This window comes from Podarcis vaucheri (genome assembly GCF_965113315.1).
Source record: "Podarcis vaucheri genome assembly, chromosome: 1".
Lineage (NCBI taxonomy): Eukaryota > Metazoa > Chordata > Lepidosauria > Squamata > Lacertidae > Podarcis > Podarcis vaucheri.
In genome coordinates this window covers 89183777-89200949 of record NC_138759.1, presented here as the reverse complement: position 1 = coordinate 89200949, position 17173 = coordinate 89183777, and the positions used below count along the sequence as shown (strand labels likewise).

The window sequence follows — 17173 nt, the reverse complement described above, 5'->3', positions numbered from 1 at the left end:
ACGGTCACCATGCTCTCCTTCAAGATATATGGTGAGATTTTACAAAGAGAAAAGAAAAGCCTGGCTTCTTACAGATGCAGAAACCAGGATCTGTCTCTGGGATACCCAAGTAACAAGTGGTATGTTGCTGTGATGTGTCACCCCCTGCTGGCTTAGGGAGGACACAAGACACTTGGCCAGGCAGGTCCGAAGCAGGATCACTGCAGGGCCCTATATATGCCTACATTTGATTTGAGTGTGGTCTTTAGTGTGCAGTTTGATATTGGAATACAGCCACCTGGAACCTGCTTTGCAATCCTGCCTGCCTCACCCCACCTGTTATATATATCTGGGTAGCTTTCACTGTTGTTTCACCAGCAGCAGCCCTTTTGTTCAGAACCTTCCCAACAATGCAGCAGCAGCAAACTGATGGCAGCTCCCGACAGCATCATCTCTCCTGGTCCCCTGCTGGTGACATTCCCAAAGGGAGCCAGGAAAGAAAGAGCCACAGAAGCAATAGGATAAGCGAGGTGTGTGGAGAGGGTGAGACAGGCCCTTGGAGCAGCCGGCAGAAGCATCTCTCTGACTCTATAACCAATGTGCAAATCAGGCAGGAGGAGACTGGTCAGTAGCCCCCCACCCCCAGCACCTATGTGCTGCGCTTAGACTGTGTGCGCTCTGCACCTGGCTCCAGTGGAATCGCTGAATTCAGGAGCAAGTTGCCTCCCCCCCCCCCTTTCTGCTGTAGGAACCTGTGTGAATTTGTCAGGCGCCAAAGAGAGGTGCATTATGTGGGTGAGCTGGTGGGTGTGCAGAGATCCAAGTGCATGGTAGAGAGTGCGTGTGTGCTAAAGGGTACATAAGCCTTAAGTGGCTTGAGACGTGTGTATGTGCAGTGCTCCATGTTACAGCGACTATGTCCCGCTCAGCAGCTGATGAGCACGAGGGCGCTTCTGCAGTCTGCGAGCCAGCGAACATGTCACGGTTGTGTGCGTGTGCATGCATCCAAGGGAGAGTTGGACAGAGCACGCTCGGGCAGCGGTTGCAGGGGACTTGGTGGCCCCGAGGCAAGCACGCCTGGTGGGCAGACGACTAAGCCTGTGCAGAAGAGGGGGGGGCGGTGAACTGAACAATCAAGGCGCGAGCCAGTTTTATGCAGCGCGCGCGGGGAAAGGACTGGGGAAAACTCGATTGGGGAGGGGGGATCCGATGTGTCTTCATGATCGCGCTGCTGCGGGTGGCGTGGCGGGCTCTTCTCGCCAGTTAACTCGGAACTCCCTCACACTACGCAGCTTTTTCGAGGTGACGCCGCCATCTCTCCCCCCCCCACCCCCCGCCAATGCAGCCCCGCTTACCTCCCGGTGCAGGCAGAATCGCAGGGGCAGGAAGCAAGAGAAGAAGTATTTTCCCCAGCGGATCAGGGAAGCGAAGCACCAGCTCAGGCGCGTCATCGTTGCTGCTGCTGCTGCCGGGCGAGGGATCCCGCTTCGCCCCGAAGTGGGAATCCCCGTTCACACTCCAGCCCCCACCCGGAGGCGACCGAGGAGCGGGACGGGGAGTGAGGGGGGTGTCCTTCCCAGCCGGAGGAAAATGGAGAGGGGAGAGAGGGACGCGGGCAGGCGGGCGACAGCCGAGGTTGGTGCAGGCGCGTCGCGTCCCCCTTGCTTCGTCGATCGCAGCCTCTGCAGAGCCCTGCGCGCCGCGGCGCCGGCGGCGGGAGGCAAAAAGAGGGGCGAGGACCCTGCGGGGCGGCGGTGCCGGCCGGATGGATTCCCCTCGTAGCACTGACCCGCCGCACGCGGCTTCCCGACCTGCTGAGCGCTGGCGGCGGCGACACCGCCCCCCTCCTCCTCCTCCTCTCCCTCCTCCTTCTCACCTCCCGCCCCCCCGCGCCCGCCAGCTCGCGCGCCTCTCCGGCAGCGGCAAACGGTAGCGCGGACTCTCCAGCCCCGCAGTGCGCGTAGGGGCGCAGGGCGACGCGGCGCTGCCTCGACCAGCTCGCTCCAAGCCGCCGGGGAGCGCTTCGAGTTCGGGCCGCGCGCTGCTGGGGGCTGGCGACGGGGGGAGGGCGGAGACGCACGTGCCGCAGCCGCGACCCGAACCTGCCCTCACGCCCAAGCGGACCGCGAAGGACAGCGCTGCCCTGGCCTGCGTCGAGGGCTGGCCAGCGGTCCCTCCCCCTCCCCGCGGCGTTAACCCTAATCGATCCTGCGAGTCGCTCAGCCTTCACCTCTTGCTCCCAATCGATAATCGACGCCTTCCCCTTCGCCGTGGGAGCCTCAACGACAGAGGGTTTTTTAAGGGAGGGGAACACCAGCCCTGGGTCTCGCTCCCATCCCCAAATGTTCTGCTCGTGGATGATTAAAGCGCAGCGTCTTCCCTCTCTTCTCCCCCCCCCCTCCGCGCGCATCAAACAATCTCCATCGATGGCTGATCGACACCTCCCGCCCCCTTAGTAATGTGCCCCTCTTCGATGGGTACGTGATTTGCTTCTCCTGACCTCCCCAGTTCGTTGCCACAATCCAGTCTCTAGGTTTGCCATGCTTAATTAACCAGTTAGCAACACATCACTCTGAAGAGCTGCGTAAATGGCACTCGTGATCCCGTATCAATTAGAAGTAAGTGGGTTCTGTGCATGCACATAGATGCACGCGTTTAGCCTTGATATCTGAGGAGCGTGGTTGAGGGGCGCTGGGAAAGGGAGGGGGGAACGGCTTGTCAGTTCAACCCGTCGAGTCCTGGCTTTGTGGGCCATCAGAGTTGTAGGCGTGTGCTTGAAGAGGCAAGGACGCAGGAGCAGGTGGAACTCTACAAAGTCAGTGCTGTAAGGCTTTAAAAAAACGAAGTAAAATGCGGGACATCTCATTTGAGAAATTTGGAGGAGAGGGCCAATAAGAGTGGCTGCCTTCCTAAAGCTGCACACTTACGCCAAGGCAGCAGGCTCAAGGCAGTGTGCAAATGCACACATACAACCAGGGTACATCAAATCAGGCTGCATCAACACAAAGCATGCTCTGTGACAACAGTGCTATAGAAGGGTATAGCAGAACAGGAATGCAGGGACTCTACACCCAACATTGTTCCTTCTCCTGGGTCCCACCCAGATGGGCAGGGCAAAGGATCCACAAAAGTTGAGAGTCAGCAGCACACACTGGACAGCACAAGTCAAGTCCACATTGGATATCTGAAAATGGCTTAAAGCCTCAAACTACACAAGGATGTTGCAGGTTAAACACTGGTCATCACAAGGAGATTTCAAGCAACTTGTTGCTAATGCAGGCACAGATGCAGCCTGCTCCCTATTGGCTACATCCAGTTCTTTTTTCAAGAACCACGCCGCCTCATTCTGAACCAATAATGTATCTGAATTTTCAATGAACCACCAAACGGGCTGTATAAGCTTTCAGCCCAGCATTCCTCATGCACTCACGCTCTAACCAAGGATGAGAAACAATGCTGGCTTTTGGGCACATGTTGATTTGCTGCTAGCTGGAAGCTTATCTGAATCCAACTGGCTCCCTTCTCCCAGTTTGGAAGCATCCCAAAAAGGAGGCCCCTGCTAATCTCGGTTGGTTCTGAGACACGTCTGGGCAGCAGAAAAGCCATGCAGACAAGAAATAGATGGTGAGGGGAAGAGTTGGGGAAAAGAGAGACAAGGCTACAGAAGTAAGGCACAGACTTGGTAGTGCAGGTAAGTGATGAGAGACTGTGATTGGATTCAGTGATCATACATGGGTCCCCTTTTTGACAGTACTGTGTATTACTTCACTTACATCAAAATGTGGCAAGTCAGTCCTGTTGCATTTGGGAGCCCCTCCTGCTCTTTCTGCCAAGTGAGGCCCTGGACTTCTGCCCCAAAGTCCTGCCCTGGCAGCATCACAGGGCACAGACTCAATTAAGAGGACCTGATGTCATCAAATACTTGCTGTGATGGTGTTTGGCACAAAAACCAGGGCACCTCAGCAGGAATAGGACATGCATCAGTTAGGATGTACCGTTCCAGAAAAAAAAGAGCTATTTTGCACCATGATGGACAAGGTCAGTGATAGCCCGTGACAAGGTTCCTTCAGTAGATGCTAATTTAAGTCTTCACTGCCAACAAAGGAAAATATGGTATGGATTTGACCAAAGACACAGAAGTAAAACAACAACAACCTCAGTTAAATGAAGGCCAAGTCCCAACTGTGTCCCCTCAACAAGAAACAAGAAAAGGGGACTTGTGTTCTGTCAATGTCTTTGCCGAGACCAAAACTACCAGATTCAGTAGATTTGCCTCTTGATCCAACCCACATTCCAAACAGCCCTCCAGTTGGAAGCCATATAACCTATCAAGACTAAACTTCTGTCAGCAGGATTCCCAAAAGTCAAGTTGCTTTTAAGAGTCACCCAGTCATCCTTTAAAATTAAACTAATGTTGGAAGTCCCTGTTGGATGCCATGAAAATGTTGGCTGATGAAACATAGGAAGCTTCCTTATATGGTTTCAAACAACTGGTCCATCTGCACTGTCTGGCAATGGCCCTCTCAAGTTTTATGCAGGAATCTTTCCCAACCTATTCAAAAATGCCAGGTATCAAACCTGGGATGCTGTACATGCAAAGCAGATGCTCTACCAGGGCTGCAATACCTCAAGGACCGCCTCTTTCCATATGAACCTACCTGGACCCTGAGATCATCTTCTGAGGCCCTTCTTCATGTGTCTCCTTGAGAGGTCTGGAGGGTGGCAGCATGAGAACGGGCCTTCTCTGCAGTGGCTCCCTGTCTGTGGAATGCTCTCCCCAGGGAAGTTCACCTGGTGCCTTCATTATACCTTTAGGTGCCAGGCAAAAACATTCCTTTTTAGCCAGGCCTTTGGTTGATTTAATTGACATCCTATACCCTTTTAAAATGGGGGGGGGGGTTTACTGGGTTGTTGCTTTTATTTTGATTATGTATTTTGTGGTTTTATACTTTGATTTTATTCTGTGAACCACCCTGAGACCTCCAGGTATAAGGTGGTATATAAATTTATTATTATTATTATTATTATTATTATTATTATTATTATTATTATTTTCACTGTAATGATCTCTAGGTCCCAGGCAGCATGCTGCAATACTGGCTTATAAACCTCACCAGAACCTAATGCCTATTAACAGCAGTGCAAGGTGAACTGTTGGCTCACAGCTGCAAGTTAACCTTGCAGCAAAACACAGGACTGACAGACTCTGCTGGTTATAGGGAAAGAGAACTGTGAGGAATTCACTGGTGTACAGTCCTTGGAAGCACCAATCTCCTACCAGTCACAGAAGAATGGATGGGACAACCGGTAAAAATAGGACCCACCAAGCTTTGCTAACTAGACTGTTCCAGAGGAGAGTCAACAAGTGTTAATGCCAACTTGTCTAAGAAGAGTCTACACCAGTGCCCCATCTAGTCCAGCATCCTGTTCTCACAATGGCCGACCACATGCCTATGGAAAACCTGCAAGCAAGGAACCTGTTTATTAGGTTCAAAACAAACAAACTTAGTTGAATGGACTACTATTTTATTCACCATGGCCTCGTATTTTTTGTTTTAGTCCAAATGTGGGCAAAGATTAGACGACATTTTGGAATTTTGTTCCTGTTTTTCTCTTGTCTCAGGAATCTCCATGTTGGATGACCACCAAAAGCTGCATCTGAGTTTGTATATAAATCTGCATTCCCCAGTAGTCTTTTTTTTCCCCTGGCCTAGCTTGTCTCATGCAAATTGCCCATTTCCTGTCTGGTCACGTCCCTTGTTGTACAAAGGCCTGCTTGGTTTACTGTTTCTTCCTGGCCAAAGAAAACAATAGTCTAATTACTGGACTGTTTCTTCTCACTAAATAGTTCATAGCTTTCCCCATATGTGAGCCCTGGCAGACCTACTCTGCTGATGTTATGTACTCCATTGCCTTAGGTCATTCTGTGATACCTACCTAAATGTGAAAAGTAAGATCTGTCTCTAAGGAATTAAAAACACAATCTTATAAGGGCTACTCAGAATTAACCCCCATTGAGTTCAAATGGGCTTATTCCCAGGTAAGTGATGATAGGATTGCAGTCTAAGTTTGAAAATTACTTGATCCTGGCAATCTCAGTTAAGAAAGATTAGGATTGGCTGGTTCAATTGTGATGTCACTTAGTCTCTGCAAGGAGTTGTTTAAAATAGGAATCATTTCCAAAAGAGTAGTTGTGTTAATCTGTTGCAGCAAAAACTACCGAGAGTCTCATGGCCCCTTAAAGCAGTAGAACCTGTGGTCTTCCAGATGCTGGACTCCAACTCTCACCTGCCCTATAAGCTGCTTTTGCCAATTTGGAGGAAGAGCAGGGGTAAAAGCATTCAGTTATGAGTGGGAAGGATCGCATCCCAGCAACCTAGCAGAGAATGGGGTGCATTTCTTGCCTGAAACTATTTTCCTAGCAGCTCTGGGCCAAGGTGTAGAGACACAATTTTTGCACTCCTCTGGGCCTGCGCCTTTGCCAGGAGCCAACCTACCCAACCCCTAAGTATGTCCCTGCCTGTTCTGAACCATGGAGTACATGGCGGCAAGTCCCACTGGAGTGCACAATCCCACAGCAGTGGCTAGCACACATTCCAGCAGCCTAACAACTCCAAAGCCCAATCTGGCCAGGTTCCTACCTTTGCAGCCAATCTGGGGGTCAGGGCACCTGGAGGTCAGTCCCACACAAGCATAGCCCCAAAGAGCTCCCTGGGCCATCCAAGCCATGGTCCAATCAATGTTGGAAGCTAAGCAGACACAGCAGCTCAGCTCTGCTTCCCTGTGACCCTCACCTGTTCTGAGTCTACTCCAGCTGAGGAATCACCAGAGCTAGTGAGCCCCACCTGGGCAGCTAATAAGCTGGGCTGTGGGCCCTCGCCTGCCTCAGCCTCCTACAGCATACCTCCTGCTGCTCCTTACACCTCAGAGCCTGCCATGTTTGGGAAGTCAGGAGCCCCTCTGGCTCTGGTGATGGATCCTGCTGCTCTGGTTCCTGTACACTGACCTCCATCTCCTCAGCATCCTCCATCACCCCATGAGTACTTTCTACACCAATCTCTCCTTCTCCATCCCCAGCCTGCCCCGGTGTGCCCCAGTCATGGCTAAACCCCTCACCAGGATCCTCTTCCTCCTCCCTGCCATCCTGCCAGTTCATGACACTGTCCAATCAGAATGCAGTTAGGCTAAGGGCAGCAGGTTACCCCTCCCGCTCCTGCTTAAAGGTAGGCTTGCAACTGCCCATTGCATTTTGCACTTTCAGATGCTTAGCATTTGTGTAGCACTTTAGAGAGTTCAATCTATTTTGTGTGCATTATCTCAGTCATTGCCTTACAACAGCTTTGCAAGATAGGTCAGCAATATTATTGCCATCTCCCACCTTGAGGATGCTGGGTGAGTGGGCTGAAGGAATATTGGCCGCTTTGGGCAGGTTCAACATAGAGATGAGGAGCAGACTAGGGGATTTACATCTAGTCTACTGTCCTCTCCTCACAGTGGCCAACTAGACGCCTATGGCAGTGTTTCCCAAACGTTTTTGGGCAACGGCACACCTGTTTACTGAAAAAAAATCTCGCGGCACACCACCATTAAAGCCCCGCCCCGTGACGTCAGCGCGCAGCGTCACGCCGGGAGGGACGCACAAAAGTGAAAGTTTTTTCCCTCGGCAGCTCCTCTCAGCTGCGCTCAATCCGCCTCGGAGCGCAGGAGCGATGCCTCTCTCTGGCTCTCCCTCCGCGCAGGCTGAGGGAGGGAGGGAGGGGCGCGTGTGACCCGTCTCTGCTGGGAGACCAAACCCAGCGAGGCAGAGTCGCGCAGAGGCGCCCAGGCAGCGCTGCCGGCTGCGAGGAGGAGCGCCAGGCAGCAGCAGGAGGCGCGACCTCTCCTCGCCGCCGCCGCCCCGCCTCTCGCCGCCCGACTCACCCGCCTCCCTCCAGGTATCTCGCGGCACACCAGCCGATGTCTCACGGCACACTCGTGTGCCGCGGAACACCGGTTGGGAAACACTGGCCTATGGGAAGCCTGCAACCAAGACTGAAGCACAACAGCAGTCTCCCCACTTGTGCTCCCCAGCAACTAGTATTCAGATGCATACTGCTTCTGACATGACCATCATGGCTAGTAACTATTGATAGCCTTGATAATCCACTGATTGCCTGAATAATTTACTAGTTCACTGTTCAGCCTCTTAGCCACTGTGTTCCACCAGATGTATTCAGCACAGCATAACAACAAAGGATAGGGCAGCTCTCATAAAGGAGCTCCTGGGCTAGGCCAGCCTCAAGTCTAATTCTCTCTTGTCAATAGCCTATTTCTTGCAGATGAACAGAGACAGGGGTCCACGTTTAGCTAATTCATTTGTATGGCCCCTATAAAACTCACACACTGCTCGCATCCCTTAAGCAATTCAGTGCTAGGTGTTAAGCTGAGCTGTTGCGATCAGCTCTACTGATCAGCTCTACTCATTGCCAGGGAATGCAAGCACAGCACAAAAACCCACAGGCCACCTACTGGCACAGAGAGGAGCTTTGGCGCTGCACTGCTACTGGGTCTGACCTGGATCTTTCCCTCCAAGCCAAAGTGTGCAGAATACTAAGCTTCTGTCTACAGACACCCATGACCTCTGCCTGCAGCGGCAGGCACTGACCTACTCAGGTTTTTTATCCGGGTGGAATGGCATCTTATAGGAAGAAGCATAGGCCTGTTCCCCAAAATAGCAACTCAGTATCCAGTTCCTCAATTCCCTCTTTAACATATAGTAAAGCTATACCCACATCCTGCCTCATTACTATGTGCATTTTCCCTACCCTACATACTACAGAGCACAATGGATAAGTGTAGGTGGTGCAGCATTGGCATAACATGTCGCTCTGATTCTTGCAACCATGTTCTGAACTAACACTGGTTTCTGAACAATCTTCAAATGCAGCTCTGTATATAATGCATTGCAGTAGTCTAACCCAGAGGTTATTAGAGCATAGATAACTGAGGCCAGGTCAGGATATAATCAGGTATTACTGTCTGTATTAGTTTCTTCTCACTACCATCTGCTAGATCACCTGGTCATAGTCTTCCCTGCTGTGGTGAGATGCATTGTATTTCAATTCAAATTATATAAATTATTTGCAAAATGGCATCTATATGTATAAATTAGCACCTGCAGATTTATGCAGAACTATGTCCTCTTTTGTCTTCTTTCTGTTTCTTTTTATGTGATTCATCTCCTCCTTTGGGGCAATGTGTTATTTGCTATTCCATAGCCACCTGAAGTCCAATTGCACAATACGCCTTGCAACTACCACAATGCCTGAGTCCTAGGCTATGCTTCATGTTGGATTCAGCATTTGCTCCTCTTCCGAGTGATGTATCTTGAACAGCTGTTCAAGTCAAAGCTCTAGTGGCACCAACTAGAAACATTCAAGATGTTTCCAGTAAAGAAACTGGTCATTGGCTGCTGCCTAGAACACTTCAGCTTAGCATTGTGGTGAACTCCCAAGATGCAGCAGCCTAAGAAGCTGAAGTGGAGCCACAATGCTCTCAAATGCCTCTTGTCACTCAGAGCAGGGTATCCTTATGATGGCCAATAGTGTCCAGAGGGCCCAGATTATGTTGAGACTGCCACGAATCCGGATGCTAGCCCATCCCTGCATCTTCTGAATGACCCTGCTACCAAAGACCTCATCACCATCACTCTCCTCACAGATGTTAAGTTGCCAAACCCCTCGCAGAGTGAATGAATGGTGAATAAAATCTGCCTGGGAACCAAACAAGAGGGAGGGAGGAAGATAAACTATAGCCTGGTTTGAAACATGCCAGATGGCAGTCCAGCTTGACCTCAATGCCAGGCAATGGACAACTTCACTTTCTGCATTCATTTCAATGCAACAACATATACAGGTGACAAGCTTGCCTCTTATTTCCTTCAGAGAAGTGCCAGTTCTCCCTGACTATTTATTGCGCCAGTGCCTTTCCAGAACTATTAAACCAAGCGGGTTAGGAGGAGGTCCTGTTCCTCTCCCATCTGCTGCAGCCTGGTGCATTGGAACTAGGAACGCAGAAGCTGACATTGCTCTTGACAGAGTTGTGGCCTAGGCCTGGCCTCGCCTCAGGAACACTTGGCTAATTACTCTGCCAGGCACTTTAATCAGGGAATTGCCAGCAAGGCCTCACACAGCCCTTGCTCAATAACCCCTCCCCCTCTTCTTCCAGCACTGGCCCATTTGCTTTATTGTCTCCAGAGAGCACAGGCCCAACTAATTTAATTTTGCGCTCTGACCAAGGACGCACAGCCGTCCTCTGCCTTCAACTGGGAATGGGGAGGAGGGGAACAGCTCCTTTAAGCTTTCCCCCATGTCCTGTGCATACGCATGAGGGCAACCATAGGCCGAGATCTCCCCTGCACCCACCAATAAGGGGGCTTAACACAGCTGCCAGGCCATTAAATCATCTTATTTAAAGATGTGTCCTGTTTCTGATGAGGAAAGAAGGAAGCAAGTCTGCAGTGCCCAGTGCCCATTGGGACTGGTAGGGTGGAAGACAGGGAGCCTGACAGTAGGGGGCAACAGAGCCAATGACAGGCAGAGCAAACTGATTCTAGTTTTGTCTCCTCTGTCTTCTCTTCTGAGTTATATAAGGGCAGCACAGAGACTAAGGTGAGGAAACTGACAGGCAGGACTGCTTACTGGACTGGCTGTGAGGAAGAAAGCAGACGGGGGGGGGGTCTGGCTGAGGGCAGATTGAGACTGATGGGTCATTGAGATCGAAGCAGCCTCCACTGGTAAAAGAAGCAAGGCCAGCTGCAGGACCAGTCCAATATGTTCTGCTGCCTGAGGAGGAACAGCTAATGGCACCCCTCTCCCCTACTCAAGGCCATTAAGGTTGGCTGCATTCTTCTGACACAGGTGACCATAAATCCCACAAGTGTCTCAGCAAATACAACAGTGAAATTAAATTGCTATCAATTTGCTGCCCTTTCACAAGACCCCAGACTCAACTGCTTGAGGCAGCCACCTCGCTGGGCTCTGGCCAGTGCCAGATTTTAGAGGGCCCTGGGCAATGTGCCCTTTGGCAAGCCCACCCTTTGGTAGGCTGTGGCAGGCTTACCAGAATCAGTCAGCTGCCTCTCTAACATTGCCAAGCAGCTTGGCCCAAACGCCATTTTAATTTCTCGCAGTGTCCTGGAGCTACACTACACTATGACAGAGACAGTCTGGGGGATTTAAGTTGTGCCTGTATACATCTGGCTGGGCCTATGTGGTGTGCCTGGTTGGGTGTTTAGGGTTTTTAATAAGAGGTCTCAGAGCAGGCACCAGTGGTGGGTCCCTTTTGTGGCCCTGGCAGCTACTAAAGGATGCCAGGTGCTGACCCTGACCCTGGCAAAGAGAGACAGGGCCAAATTAGAAGTAGCCATGCAGCTTGAAGACAGCCTTCCATGTTCATGAGCCAAGTTGCCATGCATGGACCATTTTCACAGACCATATCCGGTTTGCAAATCAGTGGTTCCTCCTCGCTGCCCTAAGGGGAGCTACTGCTAACCATGGTTGACAATACTAAGCTAGAAAGACAAATAATCTGACTTGGTAGAAGAAAGTGTTTTATGTTTCTAGCTTAGTCTCTGAAAAAAATGCATTGCCTGATATCCAGTGGCACTCACACAAATGCACACATGTGCACACATTTGTCTACACTGAGGGAATTCTTGGAGGCCCACCCCCAAGTGCCCCTGCCATTAGAGGTGGTGACTGAGAGAGAAGGTTGTCCTTGTTGCTGCAACTACAAATTTCTTTTCAGCACCAGGCAAATATTTCTCCCTCTCCAGGCCTTTTAAACTCTGATGGCAATGGTTTTATGCTTCAAACATTTCTGCTCTTTTATTCTTTTATTTGTGTTAAGATGTTGTTGTCTAATCAGAATTCAGTCCCATTGAGTTTAATGGTACTTCCAGGTAAAAGTGTACAGGATTGTAGCCAAAGTCTTCCATAAGTAAGGACAACTTACACACTGGGCCTTTTTGGATGTAAATGCTAAACTATGGTTTAGCATTATGTGCCCCACCCTACACAGTCCTCAAGCTTGCACACCACACCCTCTGCCTCCTTCTCTGGCATGGGCACAAGGAGGAAACCTGAAGATTATGCTTTTAAACTAATCATAATTCCCTGTGACATCTGAACTCAGAGAAACTATGGTTAATTTAAACTAAGGGTGGGGGACCTGTGCTCTTCCATCATCTTTGACCATTAGCTATGCTGGCTTTAGCTTGATGGGAGTTGAAGTCTCAACAACATCTGGAGGATCACGGGATCCCAATCCCTGGTTTAAACTATCTTCAAACAAGTCTGTATCAGTCCTTAGTTTATGAGCCTAACATATTTGATAACCAGAGTTTAACCTAACCAGAGTTTCCCCAAGTTCAGATGTAACCGGAAACTTTAGACACTTCCACTTTTAAACTGAAAAAAGTGGGGGGAAGCAGACCTTGCAAGCCTGAGACTCATGAACGGAGGAGCCAAACTGGGCCAGTGTGCTTTTGATGTGCTTTTAAAATCATATACTTCCAAAAATGTAGAAATATGAATGAGACAAATAGGTCTTTGCAGAAACATGCACCACACAATTTCCTGCATCATAGAAGAATATTACCGAGAAAGCTGGGACTGGCTGCTACACATTCTATCCATACAGGTAGAGTGTTGCAGTTTTTTGTGTGTTTTTTGCCCCATTTCCATTGCTTCTCCCCCCCAAAGAAATCCTGATTTTCTACTGTATCTTCCTAGGGGTAGTTGGATAACATGGATGCCTAAGAGAGCAGCGTGTCCCAATCATTCACTTTACAATATCATCACTGTCATTTGGGATCCCAGTCCTGACACAGCAGAAACCGTTTTGCAGATGAGGCTTCAGACAAGCTGTTGGCAATGATTCCAAAGTCTTTTTTTGACTGGGAGCCCAGCAATTTTGTTATTTAAGTAATTAACTCGCACAATGGTCTAAGAGAGCAAAGGCTTAATCATAAGGGAGGCCTGGGGAAGTGGCAGTGGTGCAGGGATCCGGTGGGGGGTGGGAGGAGAGAGGGAGAGAGCTAGACAACGCAGATTTCAAATTTAGTCAAAGGATGGCAAAACAGATACCAGGGTCTGATTTGGCCACTGGAGGCTGATTCCTGTAATAACAACAACAACAACAAAAACCCAGCATCCTCGAAATTGAATTTCAGGCTGGGGGAAATCCAATGTCACCATGAGACACACAAGCAAAGAAACTGAGCTCTGCAGCTAGGAAAGGAGAGGGATAACAGGAGTATTCAAAGAATGCCGAGAATTCTCAGTCCTGAATTCATAAAGCCAGCATCACCACATGCATTAGTTGATTCTGGACTAAGAGGCCTCTTCGTTTTGCAGTGGAGGGTTGAGGACAGAAGCTACATCACTGATGGATGACCAGCCAGGGCAGTAGCTCCCCTGAGCAGGGCTTTCACTACTGTATACTCTTGCAGCAAGAGAGACCTCCTCACAAAGTATAGTACTAGGTGGTCATGTGACCTCCTTTAGGGAAGGGTTGTAGATCAGTGGTAGCACATCTGCAAACATCTACCTTCTTTTGTCCTTTTTACTTATAACAAATTTCTTCTCCTCCCACCCCATGAGTGGTCAGTCTATATTGTACAGAGTATAGTTCCAGGATAGCAGTCCTGTACATCATTAGCTGTGTGCAAGTCCCATTCATTCCCAGTAGGTCTTATTCACAGGCAGCTGTGTGAATGACTGGTGCCAGAGTCACCATGTCCTTTTTATTTTATTAAAAAACTCTTTTTACATTAAGGGCCTTCTTGCACAATCACTTTTATTGTACAAAAAGTAATTATTTCTCTCACGCATGCATGCATCTTTTACAGGGACTCTGCATTCTCTAGTCTTTTAGAAGTGCATTATTTTCTACCTAAGAAGGCAGAAGACTTCCTTCCTGAGCGGAATGTGGTCATGTGAATATTGTGAGCACCGTGAGACTTTTAATGTGTGATGTGACTGATGATCAGCAGCACAACTCCTCAATATGTGTGGTCCTGTTTTATGTTTTGTTTTTTAATTAAATTAAAAATTTAATGTTGTTGTTTTTTCAGGCCATTCACTCTTTACCTGGGGAGTTATACACATCTGGACAGATTCAAGGATGGGCTGTGCCTGGTGACCAGATGCAAAGGACTCTTGATTGTTCCTCTAATATTCAGGTACAAGAAGGGATTTGAGCAGGAACATCATGCCGTGTAGGGATGAGAAAAGCAACCCCATCTTCTGTTCAGCTCTTAAGGTTACAGGGGCCTTATGCTCCTTTGTATCCTATACCCATCCCTCAACCAGATTGGCCTTGGCTCTTGGAATGAGTACATCACACCTTGCAGGTAACTAAAGATGCATTTTGAATTGATGCAAGGGCACACGCTCATCTCAAACTTCTCTACTATCTAAGCAACCACTAGAGGGCAACAGTAGCCCTCCCTAACTGTGCATGCTCATAGGTAGGCTCTTTCTCTATATATATATCAACCCTCCACCTCTGAGTCAAGTTCTTTCATTTCAGTGAAATAAGGGGGGGGGATAAGAACTTATATCAGCTTAACACTACTGTCATATTAAACACACACACACACACTCAAAAGAGAATAATAGTAATAATAATAATAATGATAATAATGATAATAATAATACTGTAACAACAACAACAACAACAACAGCAACTTATTTATACCCTGCCCATCTGGCTGGGTTTCCCCAGCCACTCTGGGCGGCTTCCAACAAAATATTAAAATATTTTTATATTAAAAACTTCCCTAAACAGGGCTGCCTTCAGATGTCTTCTAAAAGTCTGGTACTGTAGTTGTTTTTTCCTTTGACATCTGGTGGGAGGGCATTCTACAGGGTGGGTGCCACTACCAACAAGGCCCTCTGCCTGGTTTCCTGTAACTTCGCTTCTCGCATTGAGGGAACTGCCAGAAGGCCCTCAGTGCTGGACCTCAGTGTACAAAAGTTCTGTCAAAGAAGCAACCCCATCTCTTTTGCCAGGTCCTTTGCTGAACCTTTTTCTTTTTTAATGTTCACACTGGCAACTCATGACCACTGGGTCTGGTGGGGCAGGAGGCAGGGAGGCCAACAGTAGGTGGCACCAGAGTCAGTAACAGGTGGAGCCAAAGCCAATGACAGGCAGAGCCAACACAGGACTCAGCTCGCAACCCCAGAGTTGGCCACGACTGGACCTAATGGCCAGGGGTCCCTTTACCTTTACTTTATACAGCTGCAAATAAAACGTTTTAAATGTGTTGTAAAGTGCAATATACAAATGTGACACTAGATGGCGACAGTGAACTATGCCAAATTCAATGTGTTTTTCAAAATGTTTTTTAAAAAAGCATTTTCACAGCGTTTTTTATATGTGTGTAGATTCCACCTAGGGACGCGGGTGGCGCTGTGGGTTAAACCACAGAGCCTAGGACTTGCCGATCAGAAGGTCGCGGTTCGAATCCCCGCGATGGGGTGAGTTCCCATTGCTTGGTCCCTGCTCCTGCCAACCTAGCAGTTCGAAAGCACGTCAAAGTGCAAGTAGATAAATAGGTACCGCTCTGGCAGGAAGGTAAATGGCGTTTCCGTGTGATCCTCTGGTTCGCCAGAAGCGGCTTAGTCATGCTGGCCGCATGTACACCGGCTCCCTCGGCCAATAAAGCAAGATGAGCACCGCAACCCCAGAGTCAGCCACGACTGGACCTAATGGTCAGGGGTCTCTTTACCTTTACCTAGATTCCACCTAAGTCTAGCACTGTCCCCCATCCTCCTCCCTGCTGGATTTTATAAGGGCTACACCAAGACTAAGGAGGATGAGGAAGCTGATAACCAAGACTATCAAAAGAACCCAAAAAACCAGATGAATTAATTTTTATATGCAACAACTAAGGCAAGAATACTATATGCACAAAAATGGTGAGATGTGGGGGCACCTACTAAAGAGGACTAGTGGCTGAAATTGATAGACTATTGATAGATAAGGATAAGACAGACTTTAAGGAAGACTGAGAAACGTTCATAGATTACTTTAAAAACTATTTTAAACATATTAAAACACAAGTAGGCTTTGAACAAGAACAGCAGTAAAATTGTACCTGAGAAAACTGTGGTGGAGATAAGGAATAGAATAACTATAATATGCAGCAATATTTGAAACTTCGGGGAAACCACGGAGGGGTGAAGGGAAATCCCAGTGTTAATTGATTGTTAATTGTGAAATGCTGTATTGATTTGTTGTTGTTGTTTTAAATTTATAAAAATAAAAAGATAACCAGGACTACCCACTAGACTGGTTGCAGGTAAGAAGGTAGCAGTTGGGGTGGTGGTGGCTGAGAGCAGGCTGAAGCTGATGGGGTAATGTCCCACTTGCCCAAATACAGCAGCCCCCACTGCTGTACAGGAGAAGGCACATAGATTATTGCAAACAGTCACACGGTGTTGCTATTAGTAAAGGTAAAGGGACCCTTGACCATTAGCAGACGACTCTGGGGTTGCACGCTCATCTCGCTTTACTGGCCAAGGGAGCCGGCATACAGCTTCCAGGTCATGTGGCCAGCATGACTAAGCCGCTTCTGGCGAACCAGAACAGCGCACGGAAACACCGTTTACCTTCCCGCTGGAGTGGTACCTATTTATCTACTTGCACTTTGACGTGCTTTCGAACTGCTAGGTTGGCAGGAGTAGGGACTGAGCAACGGGAGCTCACCCCGTCACGGGTATTTGAACTGCCAACCTTCTGATCGGCAAGTCCTAGGCTCTGAGGTTTAACCCACAGCGCCACCCACGTCCCGTTGCTATTAGTGGTAACAAACAAAAAATCCATCTACAGTAGGTCAGGATACCGTCTTTATGAAATCTCTCTACCAAAGAGAAGAGGCAGGAGGTGCAGGCTGTCCAGGTGAGCAGTTTCCCAGCCACCAAGGTCCAACACATTTGCTGCTACCTGGTCCTGATTACACCAAGGTAGTTCATAACTGACTTTTTGAAGCTACAGAACTTTAGGTCTAGCCAGAGCTTTAGGCTGCATCCAAGACCACATATAAGTGGCTTAAAATTTGACAATCCTTATATGGTTGAATTTAAGCTGTCTCAAGTCTTCAGGACACTCAGTTTCTTAGCACTGGGCTTCCCTAGCCCTTCTGTGA

At 48.8% G+C, this 17173-nt stretch overlaps 1 protein-coding gene across 13 annotated transcripts in view; it reads right to left on the bottom strand.

The window, feature by feature from the left end:
- Positions 1–17173, bottom strand: part of TNS1 (tensin 1) — a 321487-nt gene that overhangs the window by 286066 nt on the left and 18248 nt on the right. For 2 of the 13 annotated variants that reach the window (XM_082237874.1, XM_082237872.1), the window contains exon 1: positions 1335–1445. The exons of the other annotated variants lie outside the window; for them this stretch is intronic. In XM_082237874.1, coding sequence (XP_082094000.1) covers positions 1335–1430 — 96 coding nt within the window. In that variant the 5' untranslated portion in view covers positions 1431–1445. Of the gene's footprint in view, positions 1–1334; positions 1446–17173 lie in introns of those variants that run through there. 13 annotated transcript variants of the gene reach the window in all.